The following is a 23,299-nucleotide window of genomic DNA, read 5'->3' on the forward strand; positions in this document are numbered from 1 at the left end:
TACAAAGATGGGGAATGGATCTGGATGGGAGAGTCAGTGGGGACTTGATGGACTGACTGGCCTATTTTCACATTGTAGGGATTCTACAATGACCAAGTTGTGATGAGCACATATGCTACCTTTATCCTTTTGCAAACTTCTTAAATGAGTGTAAACATTTGACTAATGGAATATGTGGGAAAATGTGAGATGGTCCATTTTAGTAGCGGGAATAGATAAACTGTAACTTATTAAAATGAAGATAAACTGCAGAATTTGGCAGATCTCAGTCCCCTGGTACATGAATTACAAGAAGCTAGTATTCAGCTACAGCAAGTGATGATTGTACATGCACCTCATGTACTGTACCAGTTCATGAAAGTAGCTCAGCACCAAAGGCAATGAAGAATGAAAGAAAATAAAGTCTACAAGTCTTTGAGCATTAATGTTTACTGTACGGCTCTATGCAGGTCTAGTTTAAATAAATATTCTAACAACTCAGGTTTATTGTCAAAACTGACCTTAAAAGTAAATAAACTCCTTAATCATCTAATGTCCTCTCAGTTCTTATTTGGCATAGACTTCCATTTCCTTTTAGTTTCTCATTTAGCCTATAAAGATGGTGTTAAATGTATGGTTCAGTTCACAATAATTCTGAACATGGCAGATCTGTTGCAATGATGTAAAGCAAGAGATCCCAGGTTAAAATAAAAATCAGAAAAACTTTAAAGATTACAACTAGCACAATTTCCAACTTCAGAGATGTGTGACAAACATTTTTATTTGTCAGAACTTAGGTCATTCTAGCAATTCTGCAGTACTCTTATTTGAAGCAAACTATCCTTTTTAAATGCAACCACAGTGCTCCATGTTGTTTGTAATGAGAAACCTTAGTGAAGGACCTACATTCGATAATGTAGGACAGACCAAGTTGAGTAGACTAACAAGACAGACAGTCAAACAGCAATAATTTAAAAATTATGTTTTAAAAATTTGCAATCTTCAGTGAATCTGACGACTGAGTTGAGAGATAGAGAAAGAATGAGCTATGAGCACAAAAATGCATCATGTCAACACTTCAATGTAGCAAGAACATTGTTCAGCAATGATTTGGAGGTGCCAGTGTTGGACTAGGGTGTATAAAGTTAAGTAGCACACAACACCAGGTTATAGTTCAACAGGTTTATTTGGAAGCACTAGCTTTCTGAGCGCTGCTCCTTCATCAGGACTCATAACCACATGATAAAGGAGCAGCGCTCAAAAGCTAGTACTTCCAAATAAACCTGCTGGACTATAACCTGGTGTTGTGTGATTTTTAACTTTGTTCAGTGACAGCATCTACTTGCTTTGCCACAACAAATAAAACAATGATAGGGATATCAAAGATCTTCTCACAAGCCTTTGTTTAAGAGTCGCTTAAACCAATCACCATTCCCCCGCAACAAATTTGCCTGATTTAACAATTTAGCTTTTCAAAAGAAATCAGCTTTTCATGCTGTGTCAACGCTGACAGTTGCAAGTTTGCTCTTTTATCTATTTAGCTCTCTTTCCTCACACAGATTCCATTTTTCCTTCTCTTACTGGTTTTCATCTCTTAGGGCTTTCTTGTCAATTTTCCTCGAACAGCTTTGTGTTTCTGTCTCCCCCAGCACTTGAGCTGTCCTCTAAAGTGGTCACAGGGAGGAGATAGGAGAGCTGAAAATGTGTTGCTGGAAAAGCGCAGCAGGTCAGGCAGCATCCAAGGAGCAGGAGAGTCGACGTTTCGGGCATGAGCCCTTCTTCAGGAGATAGGAGAACCAGAATCTCAACTTCATTAACAAAATGGACAACTGAAAAAAAAACTGACAAGCCTGCTCATGCTAATCATTAGCCACAACTTTCCCCATAACGATTGTGTAGAATTACATCTCCCATAATTTGAAAGCGACTTTACAGTTAACACATAACAGTGTAATAGAATTACTAAATTGAAGAGTACATAAAAGATTTGTGCTGTTGTTAATAGAAGTTCAAGCTGAATTTTCAATCTTTTTTGTAATTAGATATGCTCTGTATCCCTAACTTTGTATTAGTGCACAGTGTGATACAGAAGCATTTAATTGCAGATATAAACATCAGCTCATTACTGAGTTAGCTGTAATTCCTAATCTGAGGAAACAGTGGGCAACATGAAATTCAGCCTCAATTCTGATACTTTTAGACAAAATTTGTGGTGATAGCATTCATCTGGAAAGCTCTAATTGCATAAGATAAATTACTGACAAAGTAGCTGAATTATATGTAAATACATTGAGAGACAGATGGAGAGAAACAGAAAGAAAACAAAACACACAAATAGATCAAATTCATCCCACGCCGGAAAACTAGCCAGCCTTCATTGGATGCCAGTACAGATTCACCAGTTGGTTTTAATCCAGCTGCAATTAAAGAGTCCGCAACATTAAAACTTAAGAATAAATTCCTAAGGATGTCCTCAAACAAACCACTGGCCAATTACTATTTTGGGTACAAGGTGCAACAAATTTATTTGTATATCCTTCTGTTTGTGCACCAAAACAGTACTGCCTTACAGCAAGTCAGCGGGTGTGATAAATGTGGCATGAGTCATGTCAGCATGTGTAACAACTGAAGTGTAGCAAAACAGGCATGGTGGTTGTACAGACGACCAATTATCAGATGAGAAACCCATGTTGTCAAATAAAAGTTAAGTACAGACTACGAAGAAGAGGTTAATCGATAAAGTGCCCAAATTCTGAGATTATGAACCTGTCCGGAGTATCAGTTCATTCAGCTGACTAAGGGGAAGGGTATAATTCAGACTAATGCCTAAATGAGGGGTGCTCAATTTAGGCTCCAGAAAAGACAGGACAAGAACTAAATATAAATTTAAAAATCACACAACACCAGGTTATAAGTCCAACAGGTTTAATTGGAAGCACACTAGCTTTTGGAGTGATGCTCCTTCATCAAGTGGTAGTGGAGGATTCAATCCTAACACACAGAATTTATAGCAATTCTGTGTGTTAGGTTTGAGCCCTCCACTATTACCTGATGAAGGAGCGTCTCTCCGAAAGCTAGTGTGCTTCCAATTAAACCTGTTGGACTTATAACTTGGTGTTGTGTGATTTTTAACTTTGTACACCCCAGTCCAACACCAGCATCTCCAAATCATAAATATAAATTCTTGCATAAGCTGTGATTTGGCAACACCTGAATAGTTGAGGTTGCTTCCCAAGAATGATAACACTGTTACCCGCAAAAGCATCATCTCTGCAATTCACACCATCAAATTTCTGACTCCAAAATTTGACTCAGAGACACGTTTGACAGAAGATTCTTGATTTTTGTGCCCAGCTAGATCATAACGCTCCTTTACCTTCCTTTTCCCTTCATACTGCCAGCTCAAAACTCTTTCTCTAACGTACAAGTGGGCTACATTGCCAGAATTAATTCTCTGTAGAATATTATTTTACTTTTAAGTGACACAGCATTTATTCTTTGCTTCAGAAGTATACTCAATTTCACTTCAACAACAAAATGTTACATAGTGTTTGAAAAAATTTACATTTGTTATGTATGGTTTACGTTGTAAACAGGATTTAAAGGACATGCAACTTGTTTGGGGAGGGTGGGATATGATTACTTTTCAAGGCAGTTTCCAATAATGTCAGATTATGATGATTCATCACATCAAACATAACATTTGCTACTCCATTTCTTGAATAATTACATTATCATATGCTGTAATGGTGATGGAACTGCTCACTATTAATGTCTCTTGCTCACCTTCTGCAGGAAGAGGACAATCCTTTCAATCATCTGTGTCCGCCGATCCTCCAGCGTGAACAATGTTCTTGGAGTCCGAATGAAGAGCTTAGTCTTCCCATAAGCCACATCGTGCTGAAACCCGCAGCACTCGACCAGCTTCTTCACAGCCTCTTGATCAGATCGCATGTCATGGTTTGGCCAAGTGAACTCTGAAATCATCTTATACCTATACAAGTGGTGAGAAAAGAAACACTTCTGACTGCCAAGGACAACGATACAGAAACAGCGCAGAAATAAATGAACTACAAAACTCAAACTATTTTCAAAAAGGTGTGGCGTTGCTGGTGAGGCCAACATTCATTGCCACTAACACATTGGCCTTGAGGTGGTGGTAGTACACCTTTGTTGTACTGCTGCAGGAACAGTGCGATAGTTTCGAGTCAGGATGGTGTGTAGCTTGAAGGGAAATTTCAGGTGACAAAGTCCTCATGCATCTGCTGCCCATGTTCCTCAGCATGACTGAAGTCACAAGTTTTGCAAGCTGTTATTGATTGAGGTGTCAGTGGGGGAGCACTTTGGCGCCAGTGACCATAATTCGATTCGTTTCAAAATAGTAATGGAAAAGGATAGACCGGATCTAAAAGTTGAAGTTCTAAATTGGAGGAAGGCCAAATTTGAGGGTATTAGGCAAGAACTTTCAAAATCTGATTGGGGGCAAATGTTCACAGGTAAAGGGTCGGCTGGAAAATGGGAAGCCTTCAGAAATGAGATAACGAGACCAGAGAAAGTATATTCCTGTTGGGGTGAAAGGAAAGGCCGGTAGGTATAGGGAATGCTGGATGACTAAAGAAATTGAAGGTTTGATTAAGAAAAAGGAACATATGTCAGGATAGATCGAGTGAATCCTTAGAAGAGTATAATGGCAGTAGGAATATACTTAAGAAAGAAATCAGGAGGGCAAAAAGGGGACATATCATAGCTTTGGCAAATAGAGTTAAGGAGAATCCAAAGAGATTTTTTTTACAAATACATTGAGGACAAAACAATAACTAGGGAGAGAATAGGGCCCCCTCAAAGATCAGTAAGGCAGCCTCTGTGTGGAGCCGAAGGGGATAGGGCAGATGCTAAACGAGCATTTTGCATCAATATTTACTGTGGAAAAGGACATGGATGATATAGAATGTTGGGAAATAGATGGTGACATCTTGAAAAATGTCCATATTACAGAGGAGAAAGTGCTGGATGTCTTGAAACACACAAAAGTGGATAGATCCCCAGGACCTGATCAGATGTACCCTTGAAATCTGTGGGAAGCTAGGGAAGTGATTGCTGGGCCTCTTACTGAGATATTTGTGTCATCGATATTCACAGGTGAGGTGCCGGAAGACTGGAGATTGGCTCGTGAGGTGCCACTGTTTAGGAAAGATGGTAACGACAAGCCAGGGAACTATAGAGCAGTGAGCCTGACCTCAGTATTGGGCAAGTTGTTGGAGGCAATCCTGAGGGACAGGATGCACATGTATTTGGAAAGGCAAGGATGATTAGGGATAGTCAATACAGCTTTGTGTGTGGGAAATCATGTCTCATAAACTTGATTGAGTTTATTGAAGAAGTAACAAGGAGGATTGACAAGGGCAGAATGGTGGACGTGTTCTATATGGACTTCAGTAAAGCATTCAACAAGGTTCCTCATGGGAGATTGGTTAACAAGGTTAGATCCCATGGAATACAGGGGGAACTAGCCATTTGGATACAGAACTGGCTCAAAGGTAGAAGACAAAGGGTGGTGGTTGAGGGTTGTTTCTCAGACTGGAGGCCTGTGACCAGTGGAGTGCCACAAGGATCGGTGCTGGGCCCTCTACTTTTCATCATTTATATAAATGATTTGGATGCGAGCATAAGAGGTACAGTTAGTAAGTTTGCAGATGACACCAAAATTGGAGGTGTAGTGGACAGCAAAGAGGATTACCTCAGATTACAATGGGATCTTGACCAGATGGGCCAATGGGCTGAGAAGTGGCAGATGGAGTTTAAGTTAGATAAATGTGACGTGCTGCATTTTGGGAAAGCAAATCTTAGCAGGACTTATACACTTAATGGTTAGGTCCTACGGAGTGTTGCTGACCAAAGAGACCTTGGAGTGCAGGTTCATAGCTTCTTGAAAGTGGAGTCATAGGTAGATAGGATAGTGAAGGTGGTGTTTGGTATACTTTCAGTTATTGGTCAGAGTATTGAGTACAGGAGCTGGGAGGTCATGTTGCGGCTGTACAGGACATCGGTTAGGCCAATGTTGGAACGTTGCTGAAATTCTGATCTCCTTCCTGCCGGAAGGATGTTGTGAAACTTGCTAGGGTTCAGAAAAGATTTACAAGGATGTTGCCAGGGTTGGAGGATTTGAGCATTAGGGAGAAGTTGAATAGGCTAGGGCTGTTTTCCATGGAGCATCGGAGGCTGAGGGGTGACCTTATAGAGGTTTACAAAATCATGAGGGGCATGGGTAGGATAAATAGACAAAGTCTTTTCCCTTGGGGTGGGGGAGTCCAGAACTAGATGGATTTCGGTTTAAGGTGAGAGGGGAAAGATAGAAGAAACCTAAGAGGCAATGTTTTCACACAGAGGGTGCTGTGTGTATGGAATGAGCTGCAAGAGGAAGTGGTGGAGGCTAGTACAATTGCAACATTTAGAAGGCATCTGGATGGGTATATGATTAAGAGAGGTTTGGAGTGATATAGGCCGGATGCTGGCAGATGTGACTAGGATGGGATATCTGGTCAGTATGGATGAGTTGGACTGAAGGGTCTGTTTCCATGTTGTACATCTCTATGACTCTATGAGATCTGCAAAGTTGCTACAATTCAGCTTGTTGATGATAAACACTGGTGGTAGAATGTGTAAACATGGTCCTGGATGATGTTGAGCTATTTGTGTATTGTTGAAGCTGCACTTGTCCAGGCAAGTGGAGAGAATTACACCTCGCTTGTGCTTTGTAGATAGTCAATAAACTTTGGGAAGCAACGAGTGAGTTACTTGTTGCAGAATTTCTAGCATCTGACCTATGCTTGTAGCTATAGTATTTATGTGATGAGTCTAGTTCAGTTTGTTTTCAATGGTAACACACTGGACTTTGATATTGGGTGACTTGATGACCATAATGCCATGGGAGACAGATTCTCCCTTGCTGGAGATGGACATGACCTGACATTTCAGAGATGCAAATGTTACTTGCCACTTATCAGCCCAAGGTTGTCTAGGTCTTGCCATTTGATAATATTTGCTTTAGTGCATGAGCGGTTTAGAACATTGTGCAATCAGCAGCAAATAGGTCAACATCTGACATTATTATAGAGAAAGTGTCGTTAACAAAACAGCTGAAGACGGTTGGATATTAAGGCACATACTGAGGTACTCCTGCAGCAACATCCTGGGACTTTTCTTTAAAATTCAGTGCTTTATGGCTTCACTGGTTGGACTAGCATTTATTTCCTACCCTTATTTGTCCTCCTGACGATGGCAGTGAGCTGCCAGCGACGGAGCTCCCCAGGTTTAACCAGATGACAAAGGAATAGTGATATATTCCTGAGCAGAATGGTGAGTGGCTTGGAGGAGAACTTGCAGGTGGCAATGTTACCATGCGTCTGCTGCCCTTGTCCTTTTAGATGGTTGTGGATATGCTCGAAGGAGCCTTGGAAAATTTCTGCAGTGCACCTTGTAGATGGTAAACACTGTTGCTATTATGTGGGAGTGCTGGAAGGATCCAATATCTGTGGATACAGTACCAATAAAGAAGGCTATCTTGCCCTGGACGGTTTAAGCTCCGAGTGTTGTTGGAACTGAAGGATGTAGGCAGGTCAAGGAGGAAAAGGAGAGGAAGCTTACCCATGTCACTGTCACACAGGATCTTATTTCTGACTTTGACAAGAGTGGCTTCAGTTCTGTGGCAGGGACAGAAATTCAGAAGACTTTGATCTGACTGAGACTAAAGGGATGGGAAGAGATGAAGCCATGGAGGGATTTAGAACATTTTAAAAATCAACCTGCTGCTAAACAGAGTGTCAAACCATGCCAGTGAACACTGGGGTGATTGGACGAGAGCCAGAGTGTTTTGGACAAACCTCATCTTTGAGGGTAAAATATGGAAGGCTCAAAGGCTGGCCAAAAGCACATTGGAAAAGTCAAGTCTCGGGGCAACAAAGACATTGGATGAGACTTCAGCAGCAGACAAATTGATGGCAGAGCCAGGCAATTAGACTCTGAAAAAGACAAGGCAAACACAGGCCTGTTGGCCCCACCTCCTTATCAGTGTCTAGGAGTTTGTGCTAAAATTGGGAACTGTCCCAGAGACCTGAGAAGCAGCAACCTGACAATCATACTCAGAGTCTAACAGACAGTGTCCCAAACATCACTGTCATGATCAATGGATGCTCTGTTCCTTCAGTGGTGGCAGAACAGTGGTACCGAGTCAGCAAGGAGATGCATTAGATGTCTTCTACATGGATTCCACATCTCCCAGTGAAATCTGATGACATCATGCGAAGAAAAGCATGGAAACCTCCAACTAATGATCACATTCTACGCTGCCCTGGCTGATGTATCAACACTCCTGTTTGAATACATTTGAATTAGGCAATGGGAGCAGCAAGGGAACAGAACGTACTCAGGTTGGGGTCTTCAATGACCAAGAGTGGCTCAGTAGCACCTTGAGTGACTGGCTGGTTGAGTTCTAAAGGACACAGCTGTTAGTCTGGTCTAGTTTGAGCTTGGCCTTGTCATTCTCTGTTACAGACGCATCCAACCATGACAGCCCTTGTTGTAGCAAAGTCCCATCTTCACAGTGAGGATAGCCTGTGGGCACCACCACCATGCCAAATGGAACAGACTTTGAACAGAGTTAAAGCTGGACATCCATGAGGCACAATGGACAATCATCAGAGTCCCCACCCTATCATTACTATTGGAGATTACGATCTTGGGACTCCTGCTTTTCAATTTTGCTCCTAATTAGTGAAAATCTTGCAGCAGAACCTCCTTTTTGGTGTCTACCAGTGACATTGGTATCACTGTGGACAATGACTATCAGATCCTCCTTCTCTATCTCCAAGTTCCTTTCCAGCCCTGAGGCAGCAACATAAACCCTGGTACTAGGCAGTCCCCCTAATTATACTGCCCACTACAACTACATTTCTCCTTCTCTCACCTTAATGGCTCCCTGTGCTATTACCAGTTTGTGCATTCACCTTGCTTTCTTTACTTTTGTCTATAGAGCTTGTAAGAACCTCTAAGCATCAGTCAACTGCAGCAGCTGGAGTTGCCAATAGCCAGGGCTAAGCAATTAAACAAGCAATGAAACAGATTTAAACCTGCAATGCTGCCACCATCCAGTGGACAACTAACGGGGAGAAGCAGAGGCTCCTCAATAATGAGGAAGCCTAGAACATCAGTGCAAAAGAAAAAGCTGAAGTATTTGTATCCATTATCAGCCCACAAGTGTTGAGTGGAGACTCATCTTGGCCTTCTCCCGAGGTCCCAAGAATCACAAATGCCAGTCTCCCACCTAACAAAAAACAAAGAACTGTGGATACAGGAGATCTGAAACAAAAACAGAACTTGACGGAGAGACTCAACAGGTCTGGCAGCATCTGTGAAACGAAAGCAACAGTTAACATTTTGAGTCCAGTGACTAACATGGTGCCAATGTTTAAGGAAAATCGTAAGGACCAGCCAGGGAACTACAGACCAGTGAGCCTGATGTCAATGGTGGGCCAGTTGTTGGAGGGAATCCTGAGGGACATGATGTACATGTATTTGGAAAGGCAAGGACTGATTAGGGATAGTCAACATTGCTTTGTGCATGGGAAATCATGTCTCACAAACTTGATTGAGTTTTTCTGAAGTAGTAACAAAGAGGATTTGTAAGGGCACAGTGATAGAGGTGATCTATATGGACTTCAGTAAGGTGTTCGACAAGGTTCCCCATGGGAGACTGGTTAGTAAGGTTAGATCTCATGGAATAGAGAGAGAACTAGCCATTTGGATACACAACAACTGGCTCAAAAGGTAGAAGACGGAGGATGGTGGTGGAGGGTTGTTTTTCAGACTGGAGGCCTGTGACCAGTGGAGTGCCACAAGGATCGGTGCTGAGTCTACTACTTTTCATCATTTATATTAATGATTTGGATGTGAGCATAAGAGGTTTAATTAGTATGTTTGCAGATGACACCAAAATTGGAGGTGCAGTGGACAGTGAAGAGGGTTACCTCAGATTACAACAGGATCTTGATCAGATGGGCTAATGGGGTGAGGAGTGGCAGATGGAATTTAATTCAGATAGATGCGAGGTACTGCATTTTGGGAAAGCAAATCTTAGCAGGACTTATACACTTAATGGTAAGGTCCTAGGGAGTGTTGCTGAACAAAGAGACCTTGGAGTGCAGGTTCATAGCTCCTTGAAAGTGGAGTCACAGGTAGATAGGATAGTGAAGAAGGCATTTGGTATGCTTTGCTTGATGAATCAGAGCACTGAGTATAGGAATTTGGAGGTCATGTTGCAGCTGTAAAGGATATTGGTTAGGCCACTGTTGGAATATAGCGTGCAATTCTGGTCTCCTGCCCATCAGAAGGATGTTGCAAACTTGTAAATCTTTTCAGGACCCTTGCAAGGATGTTGCCAGGGTTGGAGGGTTTGAGCTATAGGGAGAGGTTGAATAGGCTAGGGCTGTTTTCCCCAGAGCAGCGGAGGCTGAGGGGTGACATCATAGAGGTTTATAAAATCATAATGGGCATGGATAGGATATATAGACAAAGTCTTTTCCCTGGGGTGGGGGAGTTCAGAACTAGGGGACTTAATTTTAGGGTGTGAGGGGAAAGATATAAAAGAGACTAAAGGGGCAACATTTTCACACAGAGGGTGGTAAGTATATGGAGGAGCTGCCAGAGGAAGTGGAGGAGAGATATGGACCGGGTGCTGGCAGATGAGACTAGATTGGGTTGGGATAACTGGTCGGCATGGACATGTTGAAGCGAAGGGTCTATTTCCGTGCTGTGCATCTTATGACTCTTCTTCAGAACTACTGAGTTTCTCTGGCAATTTCTGTTTTTCTTCCAGCCTTCCACCAATTTGATTCACTTCCTAACACATCAAGTAATGGCTGATTGCACTAGATACTGCATAGATCATGGACCCAAAAAAACCCCAACAATTGTACTGAAGACTTATACTCCAGAACAAGCTGCGTTCTAGTCAATACTAACATCTACGGGGCACGGTGGCTCAGTGGTTAGCACTGCTGCCTCACAGCACCAGGGTCCCAGGTTCAATTCCAGCCTCAGGCGACTGCCTGTGTGGAGTTTGCACATTCACCTTGTGTCTGATGGGTTTCCTCCCACAGTGCAATGACGTGCATATCAAGTGAACTGACCATGCTAAATTGCCCATAGCAATAGGTGCATTGTACTGAAGACTTATACTCCGGAACCAGCTGCGTTCTATCAATACTGAAATCTAGGCGCATGGTGGCTCAGGTGAATTGACCATGCTAAATGGGTATGGGTGGGTTACTCTTCAGAGGGTTGGTGTGGACTGGTTGGGCCGAACAGCTTATTTCCACACTGTCAGGAATCTAATCTACCCGGCAATATACGCATCAAGTATAAAAAGCAGGGCAATTCCAAATAGGTAATTATTGCCCTATCAGCGTTCTCTCTATCAACCAAGTGATGCAAGAGGTCTTGATGATACCATCAAGCAGCATTTGCAATGGAATAAACTACTTACTAATATCAGTGTCATTACAGCCTTGGTTTAAACATTGAAAGAAGCTCTAAACTCTGGATGGGAGGTGACAGTAACTGCCCTTGACATCAAGGCAGCATTGAAATGATCGCAGCATCAAGAACTGTTAGCAAAACGGAAGTCAATGGAAATTAGAGGGAAAATTCTCCACTGGTTGAAATCATAACTAACACAAAGGAAGATGTTTGTGGTTGTTGGAGGTCACTCATTGCATTCACAGGACATCGCTGTAAAAGTTTGAGGGTATTGTCCTCAGCCCGATCATCTTTAGCCACTTTATCAATGATCTTCCCTCCATTATAAGGTCGTAAATGGAGATATTTGCTGCTGGGTGCGCAATCTTCACCACCATTCACAAAATCTCAGATACCAAATCCATCTGTGTCCATATGCTGCAAGACTCGAATAAATCCAGGTTTGGGTTGATAAGTAGAAAGTAGCATTCAAACAACAAAAATGCCAGGCAATGACCCATCTCCAACCAGAGAGAGAATATATAACCAAACCTTCTTGCTGTACAAAGGCAGTACCAATCACAGAATCCCCCACTATCAACATCCTGAGGTTACCACTGACTAGAAATTGAACTCAACCAACCATATAAATATAATGGCTGTAATAGCTGATGCATGGGAACACCATCACCTTGAAGGTTCCCTCCAAGTCACATACCATCCTGATTTGGAATAATATTGACATGGCTTCACTATCAATGGTTAAAACCCTGCAACACCTTCCCTACCAGAGCTGAGGATGTCCTTACACCCCAAGGACTGCAGTAGCTCACTACCACCTTCCCCAGGACAATTAGGGGCAGCAACATCCAAACCCCAAGTACAACATTTTAAAATTGCTACAGAGGTTACAACAGGCAATGTATATGGTAATCAATGGTAAGGAAAAATAGAAAAGAAGACAGAGTTTCATTCTCGAACACACCAATGCTGAGAGGCATGAATTAAATAAAAAAAAGTATGTTGGGCAAGAACAAAAACAGACTCAAGCTGTCAAATAAGCTGCCAACTCACACATGGCAAATGTTGGCAAGGTATTAGAGGGTGGGAAAATCTCACGGCCCCTCAGAATGTCTCCAGGGCATCAGGAGAAAAGACTAAAAGAAAATGCAGAATGAATCACCAAATTATTTCAGCATTCATCCAAATCAGCGTGCTTCTTATTTCAACTCAAAAACCAAGTCAAAATACAGCAAAACAAGATATCAAATGCGCACCTTAAAGAATTAACTTGTGCTGCTTGCTGACTTGTGCAGGCCATTCCCACTATAACAACAGACAATTATTCCATGCTGTATTGGAACACATTGTTAATGCATCCCAGCAGTCCATGTCGTGTTGACGCAGAGCACCATCTGCTTCATTATTTTTTTGCTAGTGAAGCATTCCCATAATAATCAACAGACTGGATCAGTGTATTTTGTCACATTAAGTGAACCTCTATTTTAGCAGCAGACATTGTAACAAGAACAAATAATTGTCAGGAGTTTAGAATATGCTTGTGTGCATTTGGGTGGACAAAGAGCTGCATTAGCACAATGCTCAATAAAAAAAATTCTAATATACAGTAAGGAAATGCATAAATAAGTGCTTGTTAAATACATTTAAATAAATAAAATGTGTCTTTTCTTTGTTTTTGCTTATGTTCAGTCAAATTAACTTGAAACAGTAATGTAGAGTTTCATTTTTGATGGTTATGAACAAAAAGAAAATGAACAGAATGTAGTGCATATAATGGAAGCTGATGTTCCAAAAAGAATGAAATAGCAAATCCCTACTCATTTGTATCAATGAGGTAATTAATCCATTTGCTAGCAACACACCAACAGCTGCCTGAACCTGTTCAGTCTACACTTTCTGACTTCCTCCCCTAATGGTAGTTGAAGTAGTTGTGTGGTGATGTCAATCAACTATCAGTGTTGTTAACAACTAAAGTACTTCTTTTATCGTTTCAATTTAATACAGCTTTATTGTTTATTATTTTGTTAGTTTATGCAAGAGACCAGACTGAAATATTTTGCAACCATCTTTGACCAGACTCGTAAGTGGATGATCTAATGTAATTTCCTTCCGATGTCCTCGGCTCATACAAGAACAGCAATGAGGAGCAGGAATTTGCCATGCCTACTCCATCATTCGATAAGATCACGACTGATGTCATTGCTGCTTCAACTCCATGTTGCTGTCTGCACCCCTCCACCCCACCCCACCATAAACCTCAAAACTCTTTTCCGTCAAAAATCTATCCAACTCAGCCCTGACTCGGCCTCCAATGTTCCTTCAGGTAGAGAATTTCACAGACTACCAAATTCACAAAAGGTTGAAGTTCTGAAGAAGGGTAACAAGATCCGAAGTTTAACTCTGATTTCTCTCCACAGATGCTGCCAGATCTGCTGAGATTTTCCAGCAATTTCTGTTCTTATCTCAGATTTCCAGCATCCGCAGTTTTTTTCCCTTCAGTAACTAATTCTCATCTCAGATTTAAATGAGGAACTGCTAATTGTTAAACTTTTTTCCCAGGTATTCGATTCCCACACTCAAAAAGATAACAGCCTCTCAGAATCACCCCATCAAGTCCCTTCGGATTCAGCAAGATATTGCAGATACCAGTATTTGACCAATTTGATTCAAGACATTATTTCAAGAAATGAAACCTGATAGTGTCACCATCTTCGTGTAGTTTTGGTCTCCAAATTTGAGGAAGAACATTCTGGCTCTTGAGGGAGTGCAATGTAGGTTCACAAGGTCAATGCCCAGAAGGCCGGGATATCATATGTTGAAAGATTGGAGTGACCTGGCTTGTATACGCTTGAGTTTAGAAGGATGAGAGGGGATCTGATTGAGATGTATAAGGTTATTAAAGGATTGGACACTCTGGAGGCAGGAAGCATGTTTCCACTGATGGGTGAGTCCCAAACCAGAGGACACAATTTAAAAATAAGGGTTAGGCCATTTCAAACAAACAGAGTTGAGGAGAGACTTCTTCACCCAGAGACTGGTGGGTGTATGGAATACTCTGCCCCAGAAGGCAGTGGAGGCCAAGTCTCTGGATAATTTCAAGAAAGAGATGGATAGAGCTCTTAAAGGTAGTGGAACCAAGGGTCATGGTGAAAAGGCAAGAACAGGATACTAATTGTAGATGATCAGCCATGATCATAATGAATTGTGGTGCTGGCTTGAAGAGCCTACTCCTGCACCTATTGTCTATCAATGCTGTAAATGATACTGATACAGTAATAATTCGCTCACTATTGCTCAGTTTGGGTTCTACCAGGTTCCCTCAGCTTCATCTTTGTTCAAAAAATGGAAAAATGGATTGAACCCCAGAGGTGAAGCAAGATTGACTGGCCTTGACATCAAGGCCATGAGTGTGGGCTTAAAAATCTCTAGCTAAATTCAAGTCAATGAGTGTCACGGAAAGCCACTCCACTGGTTGCAAACATAGCTAAGATTGATGGTGCTGGAGGTCAAACTTCTTCGTTCCAACACATTGCTGCAGGGGTTGTTCAAAATCGTCTCTTAGGTCCACCCGTCTTCACTTTTCTTTATCAATTACCTTCTCTTCATCATAAGGTCACAAGTGGAGATGTTTGCTGATGATTGCACAATACTCAGCACCATTCACAACTCTTCAGATACTAAAACAGTCCTTGTTCAAATGGAGCAGGGTCTGGACAACATTCAAGTTTGGGCTGATAATTGGTCAGTACATTTGACACTACAAAAACGCTGGGCAAAAATTATTTCTAACCAGAATGTCTAACAGCTTCCCTTGACAGTGCTATCATCGAATTCCCCCCTATTATAATATTTGGAATTATCCCTGACCAGAACAGAGAGTGCTGCTACCAAAACATGTCAGAAGCCTGGAAATGTGGAGCAAATAATTAACTTCCTATCCTCCCAGAGTTTTGTCCTATCATCTTTGTGCAAATCAGGAATGTGATGGAAAACTGCACTTTCCATTTGGCCAAATCAACGCAGCTTGAACAATACTCAAGAAGCCCAAGACTACCTCAAACAAATCAATCCACTTGATCTGCTCCCTGCTCACCACCTCAAACATTCACTCCCTCTAGTAACACAAGAGACAGGAGTGTGCAGTATACAATCTGCCCCGCAGCAACTCTGCATTGACAGCAGCTTCCAAAACTGCACCACGTAGTGGGACAGTCACAGGGGAACATCGCCAGATGCAGGCTCCCTTCCAGCCACGACCATCATGACTTGGAACTATAGCACCATTCCTTCCCTGTGACTGGATCAAAATCACAGAATGCTCTTTTGCATGGCACTGTGAACAAGATGGACAGCCACATTCAAGAAGACATCTTACCACCATCTTAACAAATATAGTTAGGGAGGGAAACACTTGCTGGCCTTTTCAATGATAGCCATATCCCATAAAAAATTCATAGAAGGCAATCAGGAAATAAAAAACTTCTGACAGTAGAAACTTTTAACTACCTCCTAGCACATAGAACTTTACAGCGCACTACAGGCCCTTTGGCCCCCAATGTTGCGCTGACCTGTGGAAATAATCTGAAGCCCATCTAACCTACACCATTCCATTCTCATCCATGTGCCCATCCAATGACCATTTAAATGCCCTTAAAGTTGGCCAGTCTACTACTGTTGCAGGCAGTGCGTTCCACACCCCTATTACCCTCTAAGAAAAGAAACTAACTCTGACATCTGTCCTATATCTATCACCCCTCAATTTAAAGCTATGTCCCCTCAGGCTAGCCATCACAATCAAAGGAAAAAGGTTCTCACTGTCCACCCTATCTAACCCTCTGATTATCTTAAATGTCTCAATCAAGTCGCCTCTCAACCTTCTTCTCTCTAACGAAAACAGCCTCAAGTCCCTCAGCCTTTCCTCATAAGCCCTTCCATCCATACCAGGCAACATTCTAGTAAATCTCCTTTGAACCCTTTCCAAAGCTTCCACATCCTTCCTATAATGTGGTGACCAGAACAATATACAATACTCCAAATGTGGCCACACCAGAGTTTTGTACAGCTGCAGTTTGATCTCATGGCTCCAAAACTCAATCCCTCTACTAATAAAAGCTAACACACCTTATGCCTTCTTAACAACCCGATCAACCTGGGTGGCAACTTTCAAGAATCTGCACACTGACACAGAAATCTCTCTGCTTATCTAACTACCAAGACTCTTACTATTTGACCAGTACTTTTTATTCCTGTTGCTCCTTCCAAAGTGAATCACCTCTCACTTTTTCACATTAAACTCCATTTACCACCTCTCATCCCAGCTCTGCAGCTTATCTATGTCCCTTTGTAACCTACAACGTCCTTTGTAGGTTACAAAGGGACATAGATCTACAACTCTACTGACCTTAGTGTTATCTGCAAATTTACTAACCCATTCTTCTATGCCCTCATCCAAGTCATTTATAAAAATGACTAACAACAGCGGACCTAAAACAGATCCTTGTGGCACACCACTGGTTACTGAACATTTCCAATCAACCACCACCCTCTGTTTTCTTTCCGCTAGTCAATTACTGATCCAAACTGCGAAATCACCCTCAATCCTATGCCTCCATATTTTGTGCAATAGCCTACCAGAGGGTACCTTATCAAATGCCTTACTGAAATCCATATACACCACATCAACCACTTTACCCTCATCCAGCTGTTTGGTCATCTTCTTAAAGAGGCCAATAAGATTCGTGAGGCACGACCTACCCTTCACAAAACTATGTTTGACTATTCCTAATCAACTTCGGATTTACAATCATCTAGAGATGAATAGTAATCCTATCTCTTATAACCCTTCCCAACATTTTACCCACAACTGAAGTAAGGCTCACAGGTCTATAGTTTCCAGGATTGTCTCTACTCCCCTTCTTGGACAAGGGAAGAATATTTGCTATCCTCCAGTCTTCTGGCACTCTTCCTGTAGACAATGACAACATAAAGATCAAGTCAAAGGCTCAGCAAACTCCTCCCTGACTTCCCAGAGAATCCTAGGATAAATCCCATCCAGCCCAGGGGACTTAAATATTTTTACACTTTCCAGAATTGCTAACACCTCCTCCTATGCACCTCAATCCCATCTAGTCTAGTAGCCTGTATCTCAGTATTCTCCTCAATCACACTGTCTTTTTCTAGTGTGAATACTGACGAAAAGTATTCATTTAGCGTTTCCCTTATCTCCTCTGACTCCACATATAACTTCCCATTACTATGCTTGATTGGCCCTAATCTTACTTTAGTCATTCTTATAGTCCTGATATAGCTCAAGAAAGCCTTCGCGTTTACCTTGATCCTATCCACCAATGATTTCTCATGTCCCCTCCTGGCTCTTCTTGGTTCTCTGTTTAGGTCTTTCCTGGCTAGCTTGTAACTCTCAAACACCGTAACTGAACCATCACATCTCACCCTAACATAAGTAGCTGGTCTTTGAATAAACTCCACTTTTAATTGTTCCCAACTCCTGCAGTTTCCTTCCCCATTCTGAATTTGAAGAAAATGCACAACTGATTGTGTAACTTCCCAAGATGAAGAACAGTTTTAAATCAGTAAATACTCAACTGCACCACATAGTTAGTATATTTTCAATGTTAAGTTCCGCTTTTGCGATTGATTTCAATGCTAATGATAAATGTTAGTGCCATTTGTGCAAAATAAGGGGCTGTCTGTAATCAATGTCAATGGCCTAAGTGGGAGTCTGTATGCTCAGAAGTGCTTGTCACGCCAGGTTAAGGATGATCATTCAGGATTCCCCAGTGGGTTCAGTCTTTATAGTATGTAGTTTATAATACCCAGCTGGAAAGATTCTGATTCAATCTCAGCTGGTTCAGACAGGACAGTAGCAATACTGCAATTAGTTCCTGGGATTGGCAAAAGTTGTGCTGACAAAAGATATTTTAGAAATTTAGACTGAAGGTTACATGTAGAGATATTTCCAGGTAAGGTTGGAGAGGTGGTTACCTCCTGTCAGAAAAGTCAGAAGGTTCAAGAGCCTGAACCAACATGAATTGAAACGGGAGGATTATCTTGTATTTCAAGTCAGGATTAAAAACAAGCTGAGGTCCATATGGAGGAGAACTGACTGAATATATAAATATGTGTGGGATGCAGCAGGCCAAGGACTGACCTTTTCCTTATGCATTCTTTAGTTTTAATTTAACATTAGAGGAGACGCAGAGACACAAGGAAGATCATGCTCTGTATTTTACAGCCTACCATTACCCCTTCTGTTGATGTGTACAGCCTCATTTTCATATTTCTTGAGAGATACTACTCTTCCTCTTTAAAATGTAGTATTTAGTTTTAATGGACAGTTAAAGTCTTCCTGAAAAAAGTCTTTAAGTTCCATGAACTTGCCACATATTGACTTGTAAATTTAACAATGTGCAAAAAGATGCATTCTGAGGTGCTTATCACAGGACTTTGCAGACCCAAATCACTGTCTCTCTTAGAAAGTGGATATTGTAAAGACCAAACTAAATATGACTGTGATGACTTAACAATCTGTCAACACTCTAATGCTTCCTGGCGAAGTAGTGGAACTTGTCTAGGCTTTCATAAAGGGCATCAAATTATCAGGAGAGATTTTATAAACCTGAATATAAGAGATAGACGAAGTCATCAAACCAAGGTGTTTAAATATTAAAAGTATTCAAAATAGAAGGCGTCATAAACAAGCACATAGAAGACATCTACCATTTAAAAGTGGAATCAAACAGAAGCCAAGCTGAAACATGGAATTTGCTCCACAAAAAGCAGTTGTAAATGATGTAATAATTGGAGCTTTCAAAATTGAGATCAACAGATTTTTGTTTTAAAAATTTAAATTCTTGAGAAACTAACATCACAAGTATGATTAACCTGCTTTGTCCATTCCTATATGCCTTCCAGAAGCTTGTGGTGCATCACTTTCTTGACCTGGAGTTCGCTTGGAGTCAATACTCCCAGAATACTATTTGGTCAGAATCTACGAATTTGACACTGTGATTAAAGAGTAACTTTATATGTCCATTATGGCATGGTGCGCAACTTGGAAGAGAAATGGAAGTGATGCTATTCCACTGCACCTGCTGCTGTAGGTCATAGGTTTGGAAAACATCAAGGTATTGGGAAAAAATATTGAGTCAAAGTGGTGTCCTTCCTCATCCATATGTAAGGATGCTAGCGAGAGTGGGTCATGTCTTTTTGTGGCTAGTTGATGTTCATGTATCCTGGTAGCCAGATTTCTGCCTGTTTGTCCAGGTATTTTGTAACTGGCATTAGTTTTGCTTGCTGTCTGTACAGGATCTTTCAAGTTCATTTGCTACTGTTGGTGTTACTAGCCACCAGGATACATGGACATCAACTAGGCACAAAAAGACATGACCCTCTCTCACTATTACCCTTACATATGGATGAGGAAGGACTCCACTTCAACTAGGACAACACATACATCCTAGGACATGCTAAACAGAGACATGCATGAGAGTTCCAAGAAGCATGGCATTCCAACTGGAACTCAACAACAAACACATTGTGTGGTAAATGGGATCCAAGTCACTGAGAAAAAGAACAGGAAATGACAACACCACAGGAAATGACATCACAAACCCAAGCAAACACATAAATAGAAAGTGGGTGACACAATCAGTGCTTCATCCGAAGGCTCACTGAAGAGGTTGCCTAGTATGGTGACAAAACGTCTGAAAATGAACCTTCCAGCTCAGTGAGCAAACCTACAGCCAGAAACCTCAAGCTAAGCTACAAATCTTCTCAAAACTCGAAGCTGAATGCATTTCTGCAGGATCTTCTCAGGATAGTGTCCAAGATTTAACTATCTTCAGTTCATCCATAGGTTCAGAATTTGGGATGTTTGCTGATGATTGCACAACATTCAGGACTATTCATAATTTCTCAACTGTTGAAAGGTCCATGCCCAAACACAGAAAGACCTGGACAACATTTAGTAGCATTCAACAAATAGCACTTGTGCCAGCAATGACCATCTACAACAAAAGAAAATCTAACCATCACCCTTTGACGTGCAAGGGTGTCCAACATCTACAAGGCCCAAGTCAGGACTGTGATGGAATACTCCCAACTTGCTTGGATGACTGGAGTTACAACTCTCAAAAACTCAACATCAACCAGAACAAAGCAGTCATCACCTTTAACATTCACTCCTCGCAACACCAATGCCCAGTGGCAGCCGTGTGCAATTCATAATATATGCAGCAAATCACCAGGGCTCCTCAGACTGCATCTTCCAAACCCATAACCTCTGCCACCTAGAAGGTTAAGGACAGTAGATGTATGGAAACACCATCAGCTGTAGGTTCCCCTGCAGTCACCCTTCAAACTGGAGTTGGTACTTTGTTACTGTCCCTACACTGTCACGGTCAAAATCCTAGAATTTCATATCTAACAGGAGTACTTATTACTTACTCCCCAAAGCTCCAGAGGATCTAAAGGCAGCTCACTATCACTTTTCCAGGATAATCAAGGATCGGCAAAAAATGCTGGCCTAGCCAGTGATACCCATATTCCTCTTGGATATAAAAAAGTACAGATTAGTAAAAAGAGTAGAACAGATTTCAGAACCTGATTGCTTACACCTCTGCCTTTTCAATAACAGTTTCCATTGGTGTAGCATCTTCACCATAAAATGTCCCAGAACATTTCATAGGATATTAACAAACAAAGATTGACATGCAACCTCATGGAAAATAACAGTATGAATGAGTAAACACCTGACCAAAGCGATAGATTTCAAGAAGTGAGAACGTACAGGTGAAGAAATTAGGACAAAAGCTCCAGATTCTGAGGCTGAGGCAATTAAAAACATAAACTGCCAAGAGTGGAGAAATTAAAATAAGGGTCGTGTGCAATCAACACTTCCTATGCCAATCAACACTTCCTATCGCAGTACACATTCTAGGTAGGACTGGTACTGAGCACATAGTTTCAATGTCTTTGTACCTATTCAGATCAGCTGCAAGTTACATTGCAAGTGATAATTGCTTTCACAAATGTTCAGTGATAGTAAGGATTTTGGATGTCAGCACCATGTTTACATTTATGCACAGCTCGGTTCCCTTCAGAGTTTTGCCATCTCAACAGTTTTCTTCAATATGTAGCAGCAGATCAGCATGGTTCATGAATTTCTTCATTGGTTCTAATGTCATGCCTCAAGTGACAAATATTGCACAATAATGCTGTTTTTGTTTTTTTTCCTCTGCAGCATTGGATGTTCTTTTTCCAGAACACCTCTTCTATGCTCTGTCAATACTATTCTTCCTGGGCCAATTAACAGAATGAACTCTTGAGGGTTCATTCCAGTTCCTAATTCCCTCAGTGAGAAAATATAACGCTGCAAAGAGCTCCACCTAGTGGTTCAGTTCATATCCAAATAAGAAACACAAGTCTGTAGTTCTGTCTGCAGCAGGCTTGAGGTCTTACTGACTGCCAAAGAACATTGATGACAAGAACAAAATGAACTCTATTCCTCTGAATGTATCCAGTCTGTGGCATTTTCTGTTCTGAAGAGTGGTCATTTGAGGTCAAGAGAGTTAAGTCCCTTTCCTACTTGATCTACATCATGACTAGTGGCACATGTTCAAATGTAAAAGTGCTCAGAAGATATGGGTTTCAATTGAACAAAATTGCACCAATCTAAAACTGACTTCAATGATAATTTAAGGCTGGGATGGAATGATCAGATGATAACTGACAGTCTATAATTGAGACAAAAACTTCTTCCAAGTCCCAATCAATGCATTACCAACAATTTCAATCTTTTCATTTCACTATGTTTGATGATTTATGGCACAACATATGACAAAATTAACTTTATATGATTATTTATATTTCTTTAACCCCTCAAAGTTTATCAGACTTGATCATAAACATTTACCTCTGTAGAAACCGATCATAAGACTGTCGGTAAGCGAATCCTGCCCTTCGAACACGAACATTCTCCATTAAACCTAAATATTCAACTTGATGCTGACAGCGCTGATCGTCAAACAGCAGTGGAGATTTTTGCTCATTGGGCTTGATGCAACGGACATAGTAGGGCTCCTGCCAAACAGAAATAGTCATCTATAAATTCTCATGTCCAACAGGCAAAACACTTTTGATGCTGTACAATGAATTTTGTTTGCGATCCAGTGCTGATGGAAACGTGTAAATGGATCATGACAGTACCGTAAATTTATGTATCAGTTAGGCCAATCTCACCCTTAGTGCTTTGGCACGCATACAATATGGCAGCAATAGCACAAATGCCAATATAGCTATACAATATGCTTTCATTAAATCAGTCACATTTAGTGCTGGAGTGTGTGTACAGACATAGTTTTACTTGCAGAAACACTGCAAGTGCTTGGAAGTCAATAATTCTGTTCTCCAATGTTTTACGTAGTTCAAGGAGTGATAGTACAGGATTTTTGTAAATTCACTCTTCATGCATCATTGGAACCACTGATGGTCATTCTTTGTAAAATTGCAGATGTACAAGATAAGCCAACAGCCATGTTGATGTTTATACTCTGTTTGAACCTGCTCCCTTACTTTCTCATTGTCTCCAGTAGTGTAACCTTGGTTATCTTAATTCTTCCTCATATACTTATTCAGTGTCCACTCAAATCATCATTATTTTTCAGTACTCCTTAAGGCAGTGATTTCCACATCCTCACCACTCTTTACCAGAGTCTGACTTGATCCCTTAGTGATTATCTTGTTAGTGATTATCTTGTATTGATTAGTT

General features: G+C 41.2%; 1 protein-coding gene across 1 annotated transcript in view; it reads right to left on the reverse strand.

Annotated features, from left to right (window-relative positions):
• The window catches only part of myo1d (myosin 1D), a 549,120-nt gene that overhangs the window by 320,877 nt on the left and 204,944 nt on the right, over positions 1-23,299 (reverse strand). Inside the window, exons 15-16 of the mRNA XM_060849058.1 lie at positions 22,445-22,611; positions 3,766-3,973 (exon numbers count right to left, since the gene is read on the reverse strand). Coding sequence (XP_060705041.1) covers positions 3,766-3,973; positions 22,445-22,611 — 375 coding nt within the window. The remainder of the gene's footprint in view (positions 1-3,765; positions 3,974-22,444; positions 22,612-23,299) is intronic.

This window comes from Hemiscyllium ocellatum, chromosome 32 (genome assembly GCF_020745735.1).
Source record: "Hemiscyllium ocellatum isolate sHemOce1 chromosome 32, sHemOce1.pat.X.cur, whole genome shotgun sequence".
NCBI lineage: Eukaryota > Metazoa > Chordata > Chondrichthyes > Orectolobiformes > Hemiscylliidae > Hemiscyllium > Hemiscyllium ocellatum.